Genomic DNA, 25,278 nt, shown 5'->3' with positions numbered 1-25,278 from the left:
TTCATTTCCTTCGTGTGAGTGTTGGTGGCCCTGCCTGTGGTGGGGGGTTGGAGCTTCATGATCCTTGAGGTCCCTTCCAACCCACCATTCTGTGATTCTGTGTTCTCTTCTTACTCATCCACTGTTGGTGGTTGCTGGAGATGAGCACAGAGCTGCCCGAGCCTTCATCCTGACCAGCATGGCTGCACTTATTGCTTTCACGAGGCCAGCTCAGCCCTGTGTCCTGCTCTGGGGAGCTGCCTGGGCAGCATCCAGACCATGAAAACACAGCACAGAGTCTCAGAGCATGGCATGGTTTAGTGACCTGGATCCTTCAGCTCAGCAACCAGAAAGGAAACCTGAAATACTGAACTACTTTTCTTGAAAGTACCAAAAGTAAATACTCTGACAAGCTCAACTACTTCAAGAAAAAAACCCAAATATGTACTGTACAAAAATATGTATCGTGTATTTTTTGAGTTCTTACACTCCAGGCAGGATAAAGGCCAACCTTAAACTAGCAGAAGCAATTTCCCAGGAGGGAAACATTTCACACAGCTCTGCTAGCAAAAATAAAACCCTCCACTGCACACGCGTCTCTATCACTAGAGATCAGAGATGGAGCCAACCACATGCGACAGCTACTAATCGCATCCCTTAACGCCGGCTGGGCAGGACGTGGGCATGGCTTAGAGGACGAGAAGAAAACCCTACACAAAACATGAGTTTGTGCTGATTGCAACAGGAAAAAGCACTTCTCATTCACAGTACCATTCACAGAAACAGCTCTCTCTCTTAAACGCTATAGCTTGAAAATAAACATTAAACTCTTGCTTGACTGCAGAGCCTCGGGATTGCATTTAAAGCCCACGGGGAAGCAGTGCTATGGGTGCATCAGCAGCATTGTTTCATTTGATGTGAACTGTGCAGCATCTTCAGCAAACCGAGCCAAACTCGTACACTGCAAAAGAACACCTCCATTGGGTTCCGTTGAGCAGAAGGGCTTTTACTGCTTAAGAATGATGATGCACAGGGCGTCTGAATTGCTCACCGGTGGTTTTAACATGGCGTGTCTACAAGTTCAGATCTCTTCTTGATGAGTAATCGTGCCAGGATGAAGAGACAAGAGGTTTACATGTTGTCCTGAGGGACGTGGTTTAGTGGGAAATGTTGGTGATAAGTGGATGGTTGGACTGGGTGATCTTAGAGGTCTTTTCCAATCTTGGTGATTCCATGATTATATGTTTTGGTAACCATTTGACCTCCTGCAACACCAAGAGAACCATCCAGAGTGTTGAAGTGAACACGAGCGGGACAGAACTTGCAGCAAGCTGGCCTCAACACCACCTTGTCCTAAAGGTTCAGCTGAATTCCAAGGCCTCCCTGATACGGCCCAGCTGGATAACCCTGCCTTTGGGTATGGAGGTTGCCAAATTGTGAGAAAGAGCACAGAGCCCTGCAAGATAAGAAAGAAAAACCGAGGCCAGAATGTGAAAGCGCGATAGGTAACAGCTCAAAGGTCTGAAAGGAGAAAACTCAACAACAGGGTGGCAAAAGATTCCCAAAAGGGTAAAAGCTGAACCCCATGAGCTCAAGAAAGCAGCTCAGTAGCGTGGATGATGCACCCAACTGTTGCCTGTGGGCAATAAATACAACGTTGGGTGTCTTTTGCCTCACTAGTCCTTGCTATTTTTTATGTATAAGAAATGCTCCAGGAGAAGCTGTGGGTGCCCTATCCCTGCAGTACCAAAGGCCATGGATGGGTTGGGGACAGCCCAGGCTGTGGGGCTGAGTGGGCTCATAGCTCCCTGCCAACCCAAACCATTTTAGGATTCTGATTCTACAAGAGGCAGCAGGTTAGAAACTATCAAGAAACTGGTGTGTTTTCAAAACCCAGATGGGATGGAAAAATACAAGTGGTTTTTGCTTTTCTTGTCTCAGAGCCTGCAAACAGGAAAAGCCAGTCTTAAGTCAAGAGTCTTGCTAACAAAGGAATATTAGAAGTGCAAGCTAAGAGAGCAGGACGTGTTCCCACAAGCTGCTCTGCCTCCCTGAGCCTCGATGACAGGGAAGGGAGGGTCATACCTGGGCTGGAGGCAACGTTCTTGTTGGGAGGAAGGGCAGGGAGCTGAAGAAAGGGTGAGAGGGCTTTGTGAAAGTCAGTGAAAGGCTGATAGTACGTCAGGAAGAAGAATGGAGCGTTCCACCCCCCAGCAGTGAATGAGAGGAAAATGACAATAAGACATTTTAACTGGACTCCACCCAGAAAGCACAATTGCCTGGACACAGGCAACCATTAACCCACACAAGATGACACCAGTAGCCTCCAGTTGTGGCAGGACCAGGGCTTGGGTCTCCCAACCCTATGCAATAAAAAGCCGTCATCCTTCCAACCCACATAGGGATCCCTCATCCTTCCAACCCACATAGGGATCCCTCATCGACAGAGCCTTAGACGACATCTCACTAACCCAACATGGGGTTTTCATCTTACAGATCATTGTGACTTAATTGCTAAAAGCATCATCAGAACATTTACCACCACAGATGCCGATTCAGGCTGTAAAGCTTTTTCCTTCTGGTTGCTTTACTCATCATCCATAGCAGTTTCTCCCACTAAGTGTGCTGTGTGGCATCACAAGCAGCTGAGCCAGCACAAGTGAGGAGGGGGGAAGAAAATAATAGAGAACAACAATATTTTAATACGACATTACCAATCATCTTCCAGCTGCGAGCAACACAACATGAGCTGTTATAAATAAAACATGTCTTCTAGATCTACAGAAGAAAACCTTTTCCTCTAAGGTAAGTAGTGTTTGGGGTACAGCAACCAGACCCGTGAAGAAATAGGCCAAGCGCCTTAGATTGTTCGTCATCTTTTCATATCTATAGGGCATCTTGAAGACTGACTGACACCAATACATTTTAATACAGCACATCATTTAGTGGACAATCCATCTCCACCTCTGAAAGGCAAATGCCATAGGTATATCCTGACGTTCAGTGCATGACAGTGGTTCTTCCTTATTGTTTGCTTCCACTGCTTGGGGAAGAAGCAGTAGTGTGGAAGACAGCCCTGCAGTGGCACTAAACAAAAGTATTTGGCTTTTTGGGAATGCTTATGGCCACAATTCAACACCTTTATGATCTATTCATGCCACAGCACGCACATGATACAGGGATTCAGATGCTGCACAAGCACCACCAGCCATAGGTGCCCAGACTTTAATGAGGTGAACTCACACATAGTCCATTCATAGAGATTAACAGACATTAGGAAATGCTTTACAATGAGGCAGTGGCACTGCTGCCCAGAGAGCTGTGGGTGCCCCATCACTGCAGCTGCCCAAGGCCACGGATGGGGCTGTGGGAGACACCCCCATCTACTGTTTCTAAGTGTGGTGAGATGAGCCCCAGCACTACTAATGAGCTTCAGTCCTGCCCACTCTCCCTTTAAGATCTGCTTGCATCATAGAATGGCCTGGGTTGAAAAGGACCACAATGACCATCTGGTTCCAACACCCTGCTGTGTGCAGGGTCACCAACCAGCAGCCCAGGCTGCCCAGAGCCACATCCAGCCTGGCCTTGAATGCCTGCAGGGATGGGGCATCCACAGCCTCCTTGGGTAACCTGTTCCAGTGCATCCTTTAGGAATGTAATTCAAGCATAGAACTGTAATTCATTTCTTTCCCACACCACGTGTGGGGTGAAAGAGCTGGTGACAAAGTATCAAAACCATGGAAGCAAAGCTCTGCAATCCATGCACAGACTCAAAGTCTCAACCTTTCCACCATAGCCCTGCAGCCCAACTCCCCTCTTTATCACTTTGGTAGGAGAAAACACACATCAGCCAGGAAAAACAAGCTTTAGACAAGTGTTTACATCCAGTTCACACACGCAATGAGAAGTGAAGGCAGCGCTACAAGATTCTCCAGTGCTGTAATTAAAGAGATCCACTCTTCAAGGTTTTTAATTGGAACATTTTAATTCAAACAGACAGCTCTATTATCTTCTCAATGTATCTACAGCGAAGCTTACAGCCGTTCTGTGTCTGTTTCTCCCCCTTCCAATGGCTGAGCCATTTCAACCACAGTAATCTTTTTCCCCCTCCAATTTTTCTTTGCAATATATTCAACGCCACAGCAGCCAGGATTCTGTACACGTTCGGCACATATCTAACAACAGCACACAGCTCCCAGCCCTGCTATTTAGTTCTTCCAATGAAGACTGATGCAGCAGCCAAGTCCAATTAGTGATTCCATATGTTGAGACAGAAATGTGCTCATCACTTCAGTTTGCAGGGGCTAACATAGATAGCACACATCACACAGTGCTATTCAGTGCCACAGTTACAAGAAAGGAGTGCTGCTATAGACGTTTTCCCTTGTACAGGAACCTGGACATGACAGCACTTTCCAAGGCTTTAAGCAAAGCACAACGAGAAGCCAACATGCTGTACAGTGCAATTTCACTTCCATTGTATGCAGCGTGGACAACAGTGCACTTAAACAGGTCTCCACATTCAAGAATTGGATCAATACAATCAAAATATTGACATTTCCCTTTGTCTTCGTGAAAACTGTGCAAGTTTGATTCCTTTTCCCTTTTCTTTTTGGTTAACGGCAGCATGTTTGCACTGGGTGAGCCTGGGGGAAGGGCCCACAAAGAGTATATGCTAAGGAACAGAAGCTGTGCAAGGCAGCATCACACTCACAGCCTGGGAAGAGACAGGTGAGCTGCAAGCAGCATGTGGTTAACTCCATGGGGTGAGCCCTGCAGGCTGAAGGGAAGCAAGCTGATCAAAGCAAGGGATTAAGTGTGATAGACACAAGCAAGCAAACAGCTGGAGTGCTCCATAGTGTGGAAAGCACTGGAATGGAAAGGTGAAAAAAATTGCAGGTGCCATGAGACACCTGAGAAGTGTTTAAAGGGGGGGATGTGTGTGGTCCACGTGTTAGGTCAGCTCCACTGCACACAGCGCCCAGCTGTGCTGTAACACTGCACAAAGGGGACTATTTGCAGAAGAACTTGGGGGGGGAAGAAAGAACAACCTGCTGTCACTGCTCACAGTCACAGTGTCATCCTCACAGGCAGGCTGCAAATCCATGCCATCTCCCCAGATACCTGCAGTTTCTGTAAGAGACTACAGCAGCCAAGCAATTACATTAAAAAAAGGAGAACAACCTTCTTTGCTTCTCTATTATGTAGCTCAATATATAATTACTACGTTAGGAAATTGCGTAACCTTGAAGTGTGTTTTATGTACAGTCTATTATGGGGAAAACAATCCCTTCTCCAAATCCTTATCGTCTGATTCATGATGATGTATTTTGGACATACAGCAACAGCAGAAGTGCTGGATGGGATGGGAGTACAACATCCAGGCAGCTGCAGGCAGCACAGCCATAGCACTGATGGGTGAGCAGTAATATTCAGGGCTTCCATTTGCAATACAAGCAGGCAGCTCCAAAAATCCAGAGCCTGGAAGTGGAAGAAAGGCATGGCCAGCTTCCATCTCCCTTGTTGTATGCTACAGGTCATCAGCCACTCTGATAAATACAACAAGTGTTCTCTATGTCATCTGTAATCTAGGGAACAAGTCTGCTCTACGAGAGTAGGAAGAAATAGGTATTACCACAAAGTGCTTAAGCCACAGGACTTTAGAAGTTTAGGCTACTCAAGAAGAAACTTAAGGAGATATGGACTGAAGCCAAAGGCATTAAGGTAGTGCTTAATATCACTATCACAGTCTTCTCCATTACGGAACACCTTTTAAAAAGGTATCTTGAGGTGTTACACAGAAGGCTGCCCTCCAGATACATCCAAGATGAGGAAGGAGCCTCTGTTTTCATATCTTTATGCTAAGTGGCTTTTAAGCAAAGGCAGCTTCAATCCAAAGCATCAAAAATAATTCAACACTTCCCAAAGAGATCAGGATTGACTTCATGCATCTGCGCTGGTTTCAGCTGCAACAGACTAACAGTGAGCAGCTTACAGTAATCCCAGCCACATGCAATGCTTGATTTCAGGTCTCCTCAGTTATGGGTAGCTATCAATGAAATCTAGCTGGACAAGCACCAACATGAGTTAATGCATCACACCATTATTATCTGAAGGAGAAAGAGACTTCGACCAAAGAAATAATTTTAAAGAAGAGCAGGCTGCAGCCACAGAGACAAATAACTACAAAATGAACTTAGTTGAAAGAAAATCTCCACTAGTATCTTTGATTGGTTTTAGTGCAAGTCATTTGCAGCTGCTATTAACACTGCTGTAGTGTGACAGCCTTCCCATCTGCAGCAGCTACCTGGTATGCTGGATCACACCAACTCCCAGCTTCAGATGTCTGACAAAGCATATAGGAAGAGCACGAGAAAAGAAACAAAATGGAGTAAAAATGTTTTGCTGTGCAGTAAATTAAGTGCTGCTTGTGCACCGTGAATGTGTTCAAATGTATAGACACAGCCAGAAGTTCAAGAGGGTAGAGTGGCTCTAAAAAGGACAGCTCCAAATCCCTGCTTTGCTCAGCAAGTGAATACACCTCCAGCAATCACATAACCTCCATTTTCCAGGTAGAATAAAAAACATTTGTCATCCATTGATCATAGCTTAAACATTAGCAGCAGAATCTCTATTCAGTTCTATATTGCACTGGAATGTCTAACCTGGTATATAACCTACAGCTCCCAAACCACAAAACCCCCAAGTGTGAGATGTGAAGGCAACTGAAAGCATTGTTTGGTCTGGTTGGTCTTGTAGTTAGATTACAACCTCTCTTAGGAAACTAATGAACTAAGCTGCCTTACCTACTTGAGGAGAAAAGGTGCTCTCAGATAGAATGCCTTTTTAACCTACACATAACTTTGCCTTTTAATCCCGTGAAGAGTGTTTGGAGAGTTCAGCAAGAAAATAATAAAAGATCAAAGTCCAAAATAAATCTGTAACATTCCACCTCTTGGCCCATCGCAGTCATCCATACAGCTGGGTGGAGGAGGTAAGAGTTTCAGCCATTGCTGACACTGCACAAGTAAGAGACAAGAAAGCTGCCAGGAGAGGAAAATATGCCCAGTTGTACCTTCTGTAAACAAACCAAAATGGCCTCCCAAAAAAGCAGGGAGGTACGTTGTGTGAAGTGAAGGTTTCAGCAGTGGAGGACTGAGGGTCAGCTGTACCAGAGGACTCTGCAATACATGCACTTTCCGTGTTTAATCTAAAACAAACTGGAAAAGAAAGACCTGAGGCAAAGCCCTGGCAGCTCACTGGCTCTCCTGCGTCGTCTGCTCCTCCGTCGTCTGCTCCTCCGTCGTCTGCTCCTCCGTCGTCTGCTCCTCCGTCGTCTGCTCCTCCGTCGTCTGCTCCTCCGTCGTCTGCTCCTCCGTTTCCATATGCGATAGATGCCTCCTCAACGAATTAACCTTACCCTGAAGTGTCTTATTGTAGCTTATAATCTTGCTAATTTCTTCCGTGGCTTCATCTAGGTATCTGGAAGACCTGTTCCATCGCAGGAATAAACCTGAAAGCCCAGAGACAGAAAAAGTCAGAAGGATTTCTTGTTACCAGTTACTATTTGTATTCAATCAGCTCTCGAGTAACATGCACATAGTTTACATGTTTAATTGCCTTCCTTTTTTCTCATATTGATCACATGCTCAGTCTCTGGCCTGCCACAACAGCCTGCTCACTTTGTCATAGAATGACCTGGGTTGAAAAGGACCTCAATGACCATCTGGTTTCAACCCCCTGCTGTGTGCAGGGTCACCAACCAGCAGCCCACGCTGCCCAGAGCCACATCCAGCCTGGCCTTGAATGCCTGCAGGGATGGGGCATCCACAGCCTCCTTGGGCAACATGTTCCAGTGTGTTACACATAGGTCAGAGAAAGTTTCTTCAACAGATGACCTAGTGCACAGATTACCCACTTACTGGCCAAGATAAAGGAGGAAAAGGTCTTGCTTATATTGAACAAAGAAAGCCTCAGGCCTACAGAACTTACCATAGATAAGGCTGCATCACTGCAAAGATACTGTACTAACAAGTTACTGAATAAGTTCAGTGTGACCCCTGCCAAAGAGTAGCATGTTGCTAAACTTCACAAGGAAGCATTATGCCTCTGGGTAAGCTACATGCCAAACATATTTTGGAACAGATTTCAAAGGGAGTGAGAACATTAACAGCTGTGACAGACTAAGCACGGAGCAGAGACAACAGAAGCAGATGCTTTACCAGCAGCCACAAGATATATATGAGCTTGGCTTACCTTCCCAGAGCTGCAGGCTCTGTGGGGCCACAGAGGGCCAGATGACAAGGCTGTTGGCCTCAAAAAGAGGATTCTCAAAATATTTCAGCTTTTCGGGCCGGTTCATCCAGGACCACAGGGACATGGTCTTCTCCGGCAGCTTCAGTTTAGACCTAGCAAACCCGAAGGACCAAATCAGCTTTCAGTTTTAAGCTAAGAACTATAGAATCCTTTGAGTCAGAAGGAAACTTTAAAGGTCATCTTGTTAAATCCCCTGCAGTGAACAGGGACACACATAGCTAGGTCAGGTTGCCCAGGGCTTGATCCAGAAGACAACTCGTTTTGTCAGAACCTTACAGATTAGACTGACACAGGCACTCCCACATGCTACTAGCCCAGACAAAGTAATGGATCAACAATTCAGGCTCATCCCTTCAGTCGCACTCATCAGCACAGCACCAGGTTGGTTGAAACCTGAAAGCAGTTTACTCAAATGCTGTTTCCCCAGCTCTTCTTTGTCATTTCTAAGTCAGGTGGAAGTCAGCTGCCTTCTGGCCAGATGTCAGTCACTTACCCCACCAAAATGGTTTGCCTGTTAATTTTGAAAAGGACTCAATCTTGTTAAGACTGAGTCATGAGGAATGATGGTAGGTCAACATCAAGTGCAATCCCTGGTGTAGATAAAGGCAGAAATAATGCAATGGGTGCATCTCATTAGATCCCTCTGGTGGCAGGAAGCATCAGAGCACAGAAAGAAACATCTTTTCCCGGGTCAAACCCACCACCTGGAGTTAAACAAGGGTTTCTAGTCGTTGGATTTCAGGAAATCTCATCCTGTTGAGCTGTCACTCAGGTGGGATATTTGCCATCCCCATGAATACTTCAAGTGGCACAACCTTAACACTGGACTTCAAACATATTTGTGCCCACAGATGGATGTACTCAGACATGACACAAGTTATCACACCTAACATTCATATTCTTTCAAATTTAATTTGATTGGTTTTCAATCTGACTTAGTTTTGTAGTCTGACCAGTTCAGCAGCCCTGCAGAAGACAGGGATCTCTTCTAAGCAAGGGTTGCTTTCAGAGCTGAGAGGTTTCCAGAAAGGCTTCACACTGCCTTATTTGTGTAATCAGCACTGTTTTTTCCCCCTCTGTTTCTTCAGTGGTCTTCAGACATGGTCTTACTGGACTCAGGAGGCCTGAGAACAGACAGGTTGAAGATAAAAACAAGAACTGAAACCACTGGCAGCTGCCAACTGTCTTGCAGGGTTAGTACCCTCCTGAACTTCACCCTGCTTAGAACTCCCAGCAATGCTGTTCAGTGTGTGCACATAGCTGCCCCAATGGTACAGCACAGCATCAGAAGCTGAATGTTGGTCTGCTCAAGAGCTTGAGAGAAGGAGAAGCCCCCAAGCACTGCAGCACACCATGCAACTGCGACAAGAGAAACTCACCTGCATCCAGAAAGACCATATCATCACCCTCACCTTTTTTTCAAATCAAGTGACATTTCTGACAGATATTTAAGGGGTTCGGAGCAAACATTCTCACCAACCTTTCGTTCTCATTGTTTCCCAGGAAAGTCCCAAATTGCGAAGCATAGGCATGCTCAAAGAGCGTAACAAGGAAGTGTTCATTGAATTCAAAAGAGCAAGGAAACTGATGAAAGATTTGCCATACACAGTCCAAGAAGAGGAGAAACACTGGGGACTCCGATTTCTGCTTGATATTTGAGTAGGCTGATTGGGCACAGCGCTGCTGAAAAGGGTGACCAGCCTGTAAACAGAAATCAGAGCATCACACAGAGGAACAGAATGCGAGCATCATAGAATCATAGGATGGCCTGGGTTGAAAAGGCCCACAATGACCATCTGGTTTCAATCCCTGCTGTGTGCAGGGTCACCAACCAGCAGCCCAGGCTGCCCAGAGCCACATCCAGCCTGGCCTTGAATGCCTGCAGGGATGGGGCATCCACAGCCTCCTTGGGCAACCTGTTCCAGTGCGTCACCACCCTCTGGGGGAAAAACTTCCTCCTAAGATCCAACCTGAACCTCCCCTGTCTCAGTTTCAAACCATTCTCCCTTGTCCTATCGCTATCCACCCTCGCAAATACCATTCCACCAGAGTACATGCAGTATGTGCAGCTTCAAACACCAAGTGATACTTTTCTGCCTTATCAGGCTATGTAATTAATCAGATATTTTTAACCAAGAACAAACTGCTGTGGGGGCACTGAAGGACCAAGATAAGGATATTAACTCCATGTTGTTCTAAAGGTGTTCACCTTGTGCACATAGAACAGGCAGCTGCCCTAAACTATAGAACTACAGTGAAAGGTACAGGCCCTATGATGTACCAGAGGTACAAATGACTCAGTAATAACTTTGCGTCTTCAGACAAGGACTGTTTGTTCACACTGAGCATGGTTGCACCAAGGTGTAACCTGTTTACTGCCTCTCAGGCCATTTCCCAATGCAAGTGCCAAGAGAACAGATTGACGTTTTATCCACTGGGACTTACCTGTAGCCACTCCCTTGCAATAAGAGATTCAAAGCCTCGTATGGTCCTGCATTCTGGATCCAAGATAATCTGTGCCAGAGAAGTTACCTGGAGTGTTGAATCAGTTCCTTCAGTCCCATGCACCAACACTGATGCATCTTCCCTGTGAGAAAGGTGGAAGGGAATAACAGCATGAATGGGCAGAACACATCCCACGAACATACACACCCCAGTGGATGCCAACACATCAGACTTTGCTCATCATTTATGGTTTTGCTAAGTACTCCCAAATGCTCCCATACCCTCTGGAGATGGATCATCATCCCAGATTGTTCTGTAAAACAGTACTGGGAGATTCTTGCTTACACCTGCACCTTAATTGGTGATTACTGAAAGAGAATGAAGCCAGTTCAGGAGAAAGAAGGAAGAAAGGCATAGCTCAGTCGATAGAAAGGGGGGCAAATAGTTTGCCCTGAGCAAGAAAGCTTGTCTAAGAGCCAAGAACAAAGGCTTCTTGTTCACCAGCCAGCACAACTGAAGGAGCAGAACAACATGAGGAGCAAAACACGGGACAGTCTGGGACAGGAAGGTCCTGCACACTGCTAGGAGCTCACATGACCCAGACCCCAGGACAACCGATTCCCTCCCCTCTTTCCTCCATCCTAGGCCAGATTTAGATATGCTTCCACAATCTAATTTAAGTAAAGGAAAGACTGTGAGGTATTAAATGGCATTTATACCCCTTGCTCCTCCCAGACTTTGAACAGATGTCTCAATTCTGCTAACATCATAGCACCTAGGAAGAAGATTCACTGCAGGCTGTACTTGTTTCTGTATGGATACCCATGTTTAGCAGCAAAGCATGGGTAAAACAGCTCCATCTAAGAAGCAAGTAACCCTGTAGATGGATGTTATCTGCTTTTTGTATTGAAAAGCAGTAATAAATCCATACCTTAAACATTGCAACATCTTTGTTTACAGTCCTAAGCCTAAAATAAACCCAGCTCTTTAACAGTTCAGATGATCTTCAGATACTTTCTCTGCTCCTCCCCGCCCCCAGAAAGCAGAACAGGCCCCTTCACAGCCAAGCACAACTGTAGAAGTCAATCACCAAGCCTATACTCTCACTGAAGTGAGGCACATGGGGGAATAACAGTTACACGTTTAATCTTTTTTTGCCCCTGAGATATGTTCCAGCTATTCCCTCCCTGGGGCCAACATAACTGAGGCACCTTTATCAGCTCAGCTGCTATCACCAGGCTCCAAGCAAGGCAGGCAAGGCATCAGTTTGGTGCTGACATGTCACAACTCCAGGTAAACAGTAAAAAGGAGAGGTTCAAGATGACAAAACCGTCTGCTCTCCCACAAATCCAGAGGAGTTTCACCACTGATTTTTCTCATTGTACACAAGGGGAAAGAATCACAGATGAAACCACTGATTGTGAGCCATCCTTTCCTGGCACAGCCTATATCTAAACAGATATCATCAGTGCTTTTAAAAAGCACAGTAGCTCATATTTCAGTGCAGTATGAGACTGTGTTTCAGCTTTGCTTGCGTAGCTGTGTAACGTTTCCAAGCTGCTATGAAAAGGGAGGGCTTCCTCAGCCTTGTGAAAGGCTTTTTCCTTCCAGGGCCACAAAAAGACTGTATTTACACCCCCTACATTTGGTCTTCAATCTTGACACCTGACATTAAACTTCTCTCTCAAGCTTGAGGACAAGTTAGGAGCATTTAGTCAAGAAACAGGTTACAAGAGGTCACAAACACTTATAACGTATGAGCAAGATTGCTCAGATAGACTATGGGGATAAAGGTTGAGAGCTCTATGCAATGGACCAATTCCTAGGGGAATACATTGCACCTAGAAGCAGACTGGAAGTGAGTTGGGGTAATGGAAGCTTACAGCTGAGAAAACACTTGAAACCTCCAATAAAACCAGCTGTGTTGCAGTGGTGGAAGCAGACACAGGGATAGATCTCATCTAGGTGAGATAATACCCACTCTCAGTGAACATATCCTCCCTCAGGCTTGTACTTAAATACAAACATGAGGTACTAAAGGAACATTCCTTAACCATGATGAGGAAATGGTGCTGTGTGTTAAGTGCAAGCAAGCAAGCTAGTTCATGGTGGCCAGTTACTAAAGGCTTAAATATTAATACCCGGACAGGAAATAAAGGTATTTAACAATTAATCTAACAAGGGAATGAGAAACTTTAGCCTTTGTGAATAAGAAATAAAAAGCTTTACCTATCAATACACTGAGCAGCAAGGCAAGATGCAGTGAGTATCTCCTTGACGTGAGACAGCCAGTTGGAAGCTTCCAGTTTACTGAGCCAGCGGTCCATGTTGTGTGACTGGTCATTGCAAGCTTCTACAAGCTTAATGAGGCTTTCCTGCAGAATATTATACCTTTGGGAAGAGCAAAAGGTTGAAAATGTTAGCAGTAATGCAGCAACACAGACAATACACACATTGATCTCAGAACTACCAATATCAAAATAAAGCACTGAGTGTTATATGCAGTTGCATGAGGAAGGATGACCCCAGAGATGTCATGCCATTATTCAGAGCCTGCTTTCACCAGGTTAGGTTAACTAAGGTTAACCATGGTTAACTGCCAGCAGAACACCACTCTATTGACATAAGTTTTCTCTTCCATTTCAAAACAAACTGCTTCATGGGGTATTACAACAGTGCAGCCATTCATCATTGTACCTGAGTTCTGCCTGCATTCAGCCATACCTATGCCTTACATATAAAGTGCTTCAGCAACCATACTCTTGTTACCATATACACATGACCGCAGCTTGGCATGGACATTAAGGAGCCTGAGCCAAGCTTCAAGTGTTTTGTTTCCTATTACAGTAGCAGCTTTAATCTGCAGAGCTGCAACAGTAACCCAAAAGCCATTCATCCAACAACACACACACACAACTCGAAGCCAGACTCAGCTTTGCAGCGTAGGACCACAGGAAGATTAGTTTGGTTAAGTTGATAAGATAAAAGGTAGTAGGGAGAGGGAATGCATTTTGTTTCACTTTTGCAGTTGTTGTAATGTATCCTCTGGAAAGCTGGCATTTTGCATGCAGTGCTAAAGCGAGCTGCTTCTCTGGCCCTGTGTCACACGATGCCATCCAGAGGCATCAAACTACAAATGGATCACGTCACTTCATACTGACCCCAGCGTGTGCTCAGGGTAACAAAGGATGCAGCGAGCAGACCAGACCTCAGAAAGCTTAAATAACCCTAACAAGAGACACACAGAGAGGAAAGAATAAACCTGATGCCTACCATCCACCTGCAAAGTAACCAATGTCAAGCTCAATTCCACACTGTTTTGAGAAGCAAAACCTAACAGTTCAAAGTAGAGGATAGGAAAATCCTTCTATGAGCTCCTAAGAAGCAAACCTACACAACTGCTGAGAAGAGTAACTGACTTCCAACAGATCCAACAACATTACTGCATGTCCATATACAAAGGCTCCCCAAAACCAAGGGTTAGGAGCAGTTGAACAAAGATTAAAGGACTGTTCAACCCAGCAACTTGCCTCCACGTAGCCAATAAAATATTAAATCTCCTGAGAAAAGCACTGGACACAAAGGTGTGACAGCCACACTCAAGTCCTCACCTGTAGCAACTCTCTGGCAAGGGACTCCTTCATTCCTGTGCACCGCAAAGAGGAACACAGGAAAGCTGGATTGCAACTACGGGTGGTCAGAAACACAGATGGCATGGGGAGATTGCTCAGTATCTGAAACCTGCAGCAGCAAGCTGTTCAAAACAAGGAACTAAGCACTGCTTTCCAAAGCCAAAAACCTTCATTTTGCCAGAATACAACCCCATTGACAACAGTCAAGATGCATGGCCATACCTTACAGAAGCAAATTATTCCATGGAGCTGGCATGGCTCTGCCAACACAACCCTACAATCATAGTGCAGAAGACGGCCTGTGTGATCTCACCCACCTCTCAATGCACTTGTGAATCCTCTTCCACTGGGGATAATGCACTTCTAGTTCAAAGCCTCCTCCTTTGGCCTTGGCCTGCTGGGCAGTGCCTAGGGACCTCGTGTCAATGATGTACCCACGCGACCCAGGACGAAGAGTGGAATTAACGAGCCTCTCATCTTCTCTACAGCGTTTCCCATTTGTACCTGTCAGAGGTTGGCTGCATCGCGTCATGACCTGTGGAGACAAGTAACCCCAAATTAGGAAACAGAGCCTTAAGACTCTCAATCTTAAGGAGCTTCTCACACATCTGCTCAGAGGGGAAAATGCAAACAGAGCCCTCCTGGATTCTGCAGTTTTTCTGTGGTGTCCTTCCAATATTTGAGAGGAGAGTATAAACTGGAGGGGAAATGGCTGTATACGAGGGTGGATAGGGATAGGACAAGGGGGAATGGTTTTAAACTGAGACAGGGGAGGTTTAGGTTGGATCTTAGGAGGAAGTTTTTCACCCAGAGGGTGGTGACGCACTGGAACAGGTTGCCCAAGGAGGCTGTGGATGCCCCATCCCTGCAGGCATTCAAGGCCAGGCTGGATGTGGCTCTGGGCAGCCTGGGCTGCTGGTTGGTGACCCTGCACATAGCAGGGGGTTGGAACCAGATGGTCACTGTGGTCCTTTTCAACCCAGGCCATTCTATAATTCTAGGATTCAAACACCTCTCATCCCACTGCACTTTATACATCTGCTTCAAGTTCGATTCACCACACCTAGATAGGCAGAAAAATGTGCTCATCTGCACTGTTTGATGCACAAAAACACTCTCCCACATTTCTCTGGCTCCTCCCATTCTCCCTTGCCCTGAACCTTCCATTCTTTCAAGCACAAAGCCTGAGCTTATTCAAAACAAAGAAGAAATCCTCGAGTTGTGCAATCATTTGGCAGAGCACTTCTTACATGAGACTTCTCAGAGACATAATCCCTTTAATTACTATCACAGTACCAACTTCACAAACTCCTGCTGATGACTCCTTCACTTGGTTAGTTTTTAGGATCATCATTTTTCCAGTCTCCTTCCAAATCTGTGTGTGACTTGAGTCGTCCATATGCTAAAGATGCAGGTAAGTTAGGTATAGTTCTACTCAGCAGCTACATGAATAAGCTCTAGTTCTACAGATCTATCAGCTGAGATTTTTCTTACATAAATGCCTTTCAAACTAGAGCTCTGCTATATACCAACAGCTGAAGCATTTAAGATGTGAGGGCAGCCAGTCAGCACCCCCAGCTGTACTGAGAACCCAAAGCCAAGAGGGCAACACGACAGACAGCATTACCGTCACGAGTTCAAGCACCGAGCCAAATGCTGTTACATTCCTCACATCTGAAACACGCACAGTTCAGTTGGGTGACTGAACAAGTCTTCCTTCAACAGCTTTCACCCAAGCAGAGAAAGAGCTGAATGAATGACTTAGGAAACTGGAGGCAAAAAAGCCCCACAAAACAGAGTACTGCTGCATTAGGTTAGGTGTCCTCTAACTCTTACAAGCCTTGTGCATGGGAGGTGAGAACACAGCATCTGACCCAGGAGCCCAGATCAAGGATGCAAGCTGGGCAACCCAGACATCCTCAGAACTGACTACGTCAGCAAGATACAATGAATTACTCAATGATTTCATAAAGTACATTTAATTATAATGTATCAGTTCCTGGAGCCTGTGCAATGGCAGGATTTTGCTTGCTCCTGAAACATGTCATACTGAATGGCTTGGAGAACAGATTGTTCTGATCATTCAACCAACAGTTACACAGCAGGAGCGGTGCTGGCTCCATGCACGCTTGCTGTCACCATGATTCCTCTGTGAAGGAGGCAGCCCATCACCCAGAGACAGGACAATGTGGTTTCTGCCATCCTTCCAGCATGAAGCCTCTTGGCAGATAAAGCAAGTTAGGGTGCCAATAGCGGCTGTACAAGCTCACAGCACTAAGGGCAAGATGAGACAAGCTCATGCCACATATGTGCCCAAACAAGTGTATTAATAGCTATTTCTAAGATAGAGATTACTCATCCCATCACCCAGAAGCAGTTTCGAAGCTTAAAAATAAGTCGGAAAATAATATGAGAGAACGTCTCATGAACTGTATTAAGTCTAGAGCATAAGTAGTTTATCAGTAAAGAAGGCTGATGAGATCTGAGCATGTTTATATGTGTCCTTTGGGTACAACCAGACCAAACGCAGCTTACCATGCCATTCTTCTTATGATAGTAGCTGAGGACCGGGAAGCGACCGCCATGGCGAAACAGCGCAACTTTCTGAAGCACTTCATCATCAATGGACTTGGGGACAACCACCACTGAAGGGTAGGTAGGGCAGATAGAGAAATCCTTATTGATATGGCTTAGACGCCAGTCATCTGTCTGAAAGAGATGAGCACATACAGGCATTGGGTCAGAACACAGGCTGTTACTCATACAGTAAGGCTTACTAAGGAGAAGGATCTTCCACAGTCAGATACAGAAGGTACACCCCTGCCTATAGCCCTTCTAGCATCCACCTATATGTCTGCTGACTGATCCTTCACCACCCTCACAAACCCCAACCTGCTGATGCTGAATGCAATCATGCTGCAGCAGCCCCTAGAAGCTCACTACCCGACACGCAGGTCATCTCTTCCACTGCCTGCTATGCACTGAGACAGCTGTGCTTCTTAAGCTGTGCAATTTGTTCAGCAACAGCTTCTGATTTAGTTTCTCCATATCCTCAAACAGCACAAAATTAACCCATGTGGTCAGAAATGTGTGGTCGTGGCTTTGAGTTATTTCACAGGCATAGCAGGAAACATACCTGCAGTACATACTATAAGCTATATATGTATTAGCAGGCAACTTTCAGATGATGAAGCTGCTTTGAGGTTAAAATTGCAATTTCATGCTTCCAGTCTGGGCTCTGCTTTACATAAACCACTACAGCCCCTCCTCCAAAAGCACTTCCTAGAACCACCCCAGCATCTGAGCACAACGTTCTCATCATGAACTCCCATTACATAATCTTCCAGCTTCCTGCAACCCAAAGCTTGTGCAAGAACCCTCTGAATGCTGGCAGCCTCCTGGTGCTATTTCCAACAAGCAGCTGGCAGAAAACACAGGCTATCAGATACCTGGGGTCACAAATGACAGTTGACTCCATCTCATGTAAAACCAAAGGTCGATGAGTGGTCTCAATGGTAAGAGGCTCTCACTGAAGACCAGACTGGACCCTGCCCTACCTGAAGCCTTGGCCATATCCAGCCTGGCCTTGAATGCCTTCAGGAAGGTCAGGAGGTTTCCCCTTAGCTTCTCTCCACACACATGCTACCTCTTGCCTTACACCTCCTGACTGATACCCAATCATACAAAGCTACTTGCCCAGCTCACTGGATCAATTTAGAAGTGTTTCCTTGCAAGGAAGCATTCCCACCAGATGAACAAGCTGATCCGATCTATGACGTGGTTTCATCAACAGCTTATCTGAATATCTACAATAAGGAGTAAAGTCTTTCCCAGATGCCAAAGTTAAATCACCTCTGGCAAACTCATCACAAAGATCTGAGATGACCACACACAACTTGCTTCCAATGGAAAATAATATGCATGGACGTAGAAAGGAACTGATATTTTACTGTCACATAGGATGCAAGGGAAGTAGAATCAAAACTCTGCAGTACCCTTTTTTGAGAGACTGGCTGTCAAGGATATCATGAGGATGACAGGGAATGAAAGCAGAAACCTGATTTATCTCCACTGGTAACTTCACTCTGCCCATAACCACGTCTCCTCACCATTTATAACATGAGACAGATACTGTTATGTCATTCAGTTGTAATTCATATGGCAAGGAAGAGGAGAACGGCAGCAATTAGCACTAGTTGCCTTCTGCAGCGCAGCCACTTCTGCAGAGATCCAGTTACCCTCTGCAGAGCTGTCAAAGCTTACTCCAGCACGAACCAGATGACAGCAGAGCCCAACAGTGAAAGTCTCCTCCTGGATTTCACTTGGGGATCCGTCTGCAATTTGGGGGGGGAGAGCCATTAATAATTAAGAGTGAGAGACCAGCAATTCAACCATGTGCAGTAGATGCAGGAAGCAGAACAGAGGGCAGCAAAAGGAGAGGAGGACATTACCTTAAGACAAGTATGCTGCATGAAACTTGGGAACTACAGAGTTAGCATTCACTTCTCCCAGCAAGAGATCTGTGCTTGAAGGAGTCTCAAAACCAAACTTCAGTTAAGGCAGGGATGGGGATAACAACAGATGCAAAGATTGATCCTTGTCTGATAGAAGTCAAACCTACACCGCTGCAAATTGAGCCAGAAAATTCAGCTACTCATAAGAAACACCAGGAGAGAAGATAAAAGCTGTCCAGAATCCTAAGTTCTTTCTTACATTGACAAAGGAAGAAAGAAGAACCCAATTTGGTGGCAATGAAATACTCTTGTTTTGATGATGTTGTTAATGTACGTGGCCTTTGCACTTAAAGTTAAGAGGAAACTGCATTTACAGTGTTACAGGTCACAGCATGCTGCAGTCCTACAAATGGGCAGAAGGGAAGCCTGTCCATCCCCATCTATTTGCTTTATCTTTGTTAGATCAAATTAAACCCTTTGTGGATTGAAAGCAAGAATGTGTGGCAGAGGAACAGCCTCCCAAGCCCCAAACCTGAGTTAGAATGGAGAGTGCTGTCTGTCAAGGTCTGAGAGCAATGCTAGGTGATATTCCATCGGACCAAAGCATCAGGATCCACACAGGCGAGTCTCAAGGTTGGGAGAACAACATCAGTCAATATAAATAGACTATTATTACACAGCAAAATACTACAGTAAAAAAAAATAGGCAATACATTGCATCATCTTTTTTGACTTCTAACTTGTATACTTTGCCATTTCAAGCGTCTAAGAGCTTTAAAGCTGTCCTGTAACAGACAGTGGTTGAATGCACTATTAGATCTAGCATGGGTGATGAGCTGCTGCCATACAGAGGAAGGGAAGGCACAACACATCCAGATGGAGAACATTAAAGAGAGGGAACAACCTCCTGAATTTCACTCATTTGACTTCACTGAGAAAAAACCATAACTGGTCACTTGTTGTAATCTCTCACAGAAGCTTAATTAAGTATAAGAAATGTTTGCTCAACAATATTTGACTGTTGTTTGGGGAAAGTAAAGCACCATGCCTGACTCACCCAACTGCAATTAAAACAAAAGCTGTGGTCCTGGTTATTGTAACAGATCAGCTTGAATGACTTCTGACAGCAGGTAAAGCTAAGGGCAAGAGAGAGTGCTCTGATTATGAGACCAAAAAAAGATCTCTGAACTCCCTTAATTTCCTAATGATCTCACCATAGGAATCCAGCCAAGCTAATCAGATCCCAGTTATTACTCAAACAGGAAGCAACAAAAACCTGCAGACAGGCTGGATTGCAGATAAAAAAGAAAAGAAAAATCAATGTTCTTTGATGTTGGACTAATGGATGTTGTCTCAGAAAGCCAAGATGATGCAGCAAGCACGCACTTAATGTGAAACAGACTTGGAGCAGAGAGGCTGACCCAAGGCACTGGTAAAACAGACAGGCTCCTGCAACTGAGCTATCTCCCACTGTATCAAATTCAGCATCCTAAAATGAAGGGATCCAATGTGAAATTCCACAAGAACAGCTGCTACCCATTGGGTAACTAAAAGACACCAACATGTGTTCCACAGCACCTGGAAATCCTCTGCTCCAAACCCTCCCAGTATTTCCCCTGCATAAGCCAGGACCTTGAATTAATTCTTATGATGTAGCCATCTCTAAAGGACTAAAGATGTTTGCCTTCCCAGGCAGCGTTTACATGGGTCTCAGAACACCATTTGTATAATGGAATATGGACACCAGATGGTAATATTTAGCAGAAACAGAAATGCCTGATACTCAAAGGGAATACTTGAACAACACACCTCTCCTATCCAAGCCCTGGGCAGCTGTTAGAATCAATAGAGATTTTCAGACCAGGCACTATAGGAGGGAAACTCTTCATAGAACCATAGAGTGGCCTGAGTTGAAAAGGACCACAGTGACCATCTGGATCCAACCCCCTTCTATGTGCAGGGTCACCAACCAGCAGCCCAGGCTGCCCAGAGCCACATCCAGCCTGGCCTTGAATGCCTGCAGGGATGGGGCATCCACAGCCTCCTTGGGCAACCTGTTCCAGTGCGTCACCACCCTCTGGGTGAAAAACTTCCTCCTAAGATCCAACCTCAACCTCCCCTGTCTCAGTTTCAAACCATTCTGCCTTGTCCTATCACTGTCCACCCTCATAAACAGCTGTTCCCCCTCCTGTCTATACATTCCCTTCAAGTATTGGAAGGTCACAATAAAATCTCCTCGGAGCCTTTTCTTCTCCAAGCTATATTCAAGAACTGTTTGCCCACATATACACAAGTGCCTGTGCAAACCTTTAGATTCAACTTACCAATGAACGGAGAAGTTCAAAATCTTTCTCAGGCAAAAAAGCACTCCAGCCGTCCTCAATAACTTTAAACATAGGCCGGTAGAAGAACGGGTACATGAGAGTGACAGAATCCAAAGTAGAAAGTGCCTGTGTGAATGAGAGAAGAAAAACGTGGCTAAGATTCAAATATCTTCCTCTAAAACACCATTTTCTGTATGTTTCTTCTTTAATACTCATGATAAAAGCTTAAGAAACTTAAGTGATCCAAAAGCATACAGCTGTCAAGCTTGAATTACAGTCACTTGAAGGGTAGATTAGCAGTCATATAACCAATATCACAAGAAAGCGGATAATGATCTAACCACAATGGGGGGATTTGCCTGCATAGTAACCCTTGTGTAAGCTATGGTATTTAACAGCACAGCAAAGAATAGGACACGTCCTACATTATATTTACCCCCTTACTCAAGAAGAGCTAAAGCAGAGGTCTGAGAATACACACTTACCATTGTGAATTCTTACCTCTATAGAGCTAGCAATGTTCAGACACTCCTCCATTCCAGGAATATCCAGCTGAATAACTCGCAGATCTTTGCATTTTATAATGATGGTACCCAGTGAACCCACAAACCTAGAGCAAGACATGAAGAAAGAGCCTCTTCAGAACATGATGAGGTATTATAGCTTCTCCTACAAGACCAAATTCCATTAGTAGCAATTCCTCTACAATATATACCTTATAATCTTTCCAAAGGGTATACAGATATGGTATTTTTCAAGCTGCGCTCTGCTTTATTTCATCTGTGTGGTGTGGAATTACAGGATGGAAACGATTTTCATCCCAGCTTTGCTTTAAAATATGAAAGAAGGGTCACCTTCAGCTATTTCCTGATCCAACTGGAAGCATTCAGGGCCAGGCTGGATGGGGCTGTGAGTAACCTGGTCTGCAGGGGGGTGTCCCTGCCTGTAGCAGGGGGTTAGAACTGGATGGTCTTAAAGGTCCCTTCCAACCCAAACCATTCTATGACTCCATGAAGTTCTCAGCCTCCTTGAAGTGATATGATGAAACTTTAAGGTCAGCTGAAAACACGTGAGCAGAATTTCATTCTTAAAACACTTCAGGCTGGCTATATTACACCCCTTTAACAAGTAAGTTTGGTTTCTGATACCTGCAATGCCATGCAGCTATTTGTTCTGTGAACCTCAGAAGTAAAGCTCTTATCACAAGCATTTACGAAGCAAACCAGAAGAGTTCTATGCTGCGAAGTAAACACAGCACACAGACGCCCTCTCCAGTCTCCCTTGTGTATCTCAAAGCTGGATGATGCCTGAGCAGAAAAGGAGTGCTTTTTTCACTTCAAGTCATCAGCAGCGTTCATAGAAACAAGAAGGATTTCAGTTTGCAAAGCAGAGCGAAGGAAGAGCAGCAAAGTTTCCTCATTCACCAGAAGAGCGCTTGTAGCAACCAGGAATGATGCAAGAAACAGAAGCAGATGAGAACTAAAGGGCCAGGTTACAGTCAGAACACACATATACAGGGTCAGAGTATTGTGACTTCCAATACTTGAAGGGAGTGTATAAACAAGAGGAGGAACGGCTGTTTAAAAGGGTGGATAGTGACAGGACAAGGGGGAATGGTTTTAAACTGAGACAGGGGAGGTTTAGGTTGGATCTTAGGGGGAGGTTTTTCACCCAGGGGGTGGTGACGCACTGAACAGGTTGCCCAAGGAGGCTGTGGATGCCCCATCCCTGCAGGCATTCAAGGCCAGGCTGGATGTGGCTCTGGCTGCTGGTTTGTGAGCCTGCACAAGCAGAGGGGGTTGAAATCCATATTGGTGCCTTTTCAACCCAAGCCATTCTATGGTTCCATGAGAAAGGAAAGAGAAGCTTCTTCATAATCATTTCATAAGACAGAGCTATAGCTGGTTTAGTAGCAGCAGCAACGAGGACAAGGCCAAACCTCCCTGATGACTGAGCAGAGCCAGATGGGAGCAGATTTCCTTAGGTTTCACTCTGTTCCTCTCCACCCTCAGGCCAGGAAACAGCATTTCTTGGAGAATCAGAGCCAAAGAAGCGGAACACAGTGCCAAATAGTTCAGCCATGGTGAGAAAGCCTTGATTTTTATAGCCACCACTGCTGGATCTTTCCTTTTTTTTGTCAGAGGGGAAACTATTCTTCCAGATTGGCTTTAAAAGAGGAGAAAAAGGGATATATATATATATATATAATGTACTAATATATATATATTAGTACAACCAAACTGAGAAAAGGACAATAGTGAAGCAGCACTGGGCCAATTGCAGGAGGGACGCACTACAGTGACAAGGGAACCAGTGAGGAAACACACAGAACAGGAACATTGTGGAGTAGATTCATCAGCCTCTGATGTTACCCAGTGAAAAAGGAGATGGCAAGGATGAGGTCCCTGGCGAGCCACATAGCTCACTACCGCATCTGGGCAAGGAGATCACAGCGTCTCAGTGAATAGTCATAGAGGAACAGGGGGGAGATTCATAGAATGGTTGGATGGGATCTCAAAGACTCTGAGTCTCCCCCCAGCCACCAGGCCACTCTATAATCTAACACCAGACGAGGCTGCATGCTTCCGTCGCATTCTGGTGAACACCTTATGGAACAGGGCACTTGTCCTGACACAGGGTACCCCCAAAAGGCTCCTGGTCCCATCCACTTGGCTCCTGCCCACGGGATATTGATAAGCTCCACTTTTAGCCCCCTCCAGCCTGAACAACCCCAGTGCTCTCAGCCTTTCACACAGGAGATGCTCCAGCCCTTCAGTCTAATGATTGATCCTGAAAGGATGACTGACCCTGCTCCCATAGCAAAGCAATGGGAGCATCACCGCCTCACCCCGCTGGCCTCTATCACTATAACGGGCTGTAAGAGCTACCCATAGAGCCCCACTAAACCCCGATAGCACAGGCAGGCAATACGGCAGGACATAACCTTTTCTCAATGGAGTCGATATTGGAGTGCAGCAGCCACAGCTTCCTCTTCATTTATCCTGACGACGAGAGGAGAAGATGAGGTGATGCCCGGTAAGACACAACGTTGTCCTCTACGGTCGGGTAAAAAGGACGGTGCAGGGCGTTATCAGCGAGGGGTCTTGATCAGTCGGCAACTCCATATTAGCCGGGAAGGAAGGGAAATGAAAGCAGCAAGGAGGAGTAATAGGGGAAATAGGGCCTATGGGAGGAGTAATAGGGGAAATGGGGTCAATGGGGTCAATGGGGTCAATGGGATCAATGGGGTCAATGGGGTCAATGGGGTCAATGGGGTCAATGGGGGCAATGGGGTCTATGGGGTCAATGGGGGCTATGGGGTCAATGGGGGCTATGGGGGCAATGGGGGATAGTGTTATAGGTATTATGGCCAAGTGGGGCTAGGGGCAATGGGCGGCGTGGGGAATGGGGGCTTATGGGGCGCCAGCAGCCCGGGCCACAACAGGGAGCGCCCGGAACGGAAGTGGAATGGGAGGAGGCGGCGATCATGTGACTCAGCGCTGACCAATGGCGAGCCGAGTGGGAGGGTCTGAATTAAGGGGCGGAACGCTGCTGCTACCGGAAGTGCTTCCCTTCAGCGGTCTGGTGTACAACGCGACCCACGGCTGTGAGTTCCGGGTACAGGAGTAGCGGTGGGCAGAGTAGGAGCTCGCTATATATCCCATATAGCCCACTATATCCCATATAGTCATACTATCATACCATATGACTTTACCATAAGCCACTATATATCCCATATAGCCCATTATATCCCATATAGCCCACTATATATCCCATATAGCCCATTATATCCCATATAGCCCACTATATATCCAGAGTAAGGCCATATACTCCATTAGCCTGCTATATATCCCATATATCCCATTATATCCCATATAGCCCGCTATATATTCCGCATTAGTAGCAAGCTATATACCATATATCAGCATTCCTTATGCCGCTAATCCATCCATATAGCACACTATATATCCCATATAGCCCCATATATCCCCATATAGCCCACTATAGCCCATATAGCCCATATAGCCCACTATATATATTCCTATTGCCTATATCCTATAGCCTGCTATTAGTCGCATATATTCCCATATATCATATACGCGCATATATCTTAGTATAGCCCACTTA

General features: G+C 45.6%; 1 protein-coding gene across 1 annotated transcript; it reads right to left on the bottom strand.

Annotated features, from left to right (window-relative positions):
* Nucleotides 1-3,160: 3,160 nt before the first annotated feature.
* Nucleotides 3,161-24,842, bottom strand: MTMR9 (myotubularin related protein 9). Its single transcript, XM_015859645.1, is given in 13 exon segments — nucleotides 3,161-7,492; nucleotides 8,236-8,387; nucleotides 9,776-9,996; nucleotides 10,741-10,882; nucleotides 12,970-13,131; nucleotides 14,690-14,907; nucleotides 16,908-17,081; nucleotides 21,151-21,276; nucleotides 21,652-21,760; nucleotides 24,095-24,147; nucleotides 24,150-24,200; nucleotides 24,202-24,253; nucleotides 24,754-24,842. Coding segments are annotated over 13 exon segments (1,806 nt in total). The 3' UTR covers nucleotides 3,161-7,235.
* Between the last annotated feature and the right edge of the window lie 436 nt (nucleotides 24,843-25,278).

The sequence above is a fragment of the Coturnix japonica genome, chromosome 3, assembly GCF_001577835.2.
Source record: "Coturnix japonica isolate 7356 chromosome 3, Coturnix japonica 2.1, whole genome shotgun sequence".
Classification (NCBI taxonomy): Eukaryota; Metazoa; Chordata; class Aves; order Galliformes; family Phasianidae; genus Coturnix; species Coturnix japonica.
The sequence above is the reverse complement of the archived record's forward strand: the minus strand, read 5'-3'. Positions and strand labels throughout refer to the sequence as shown.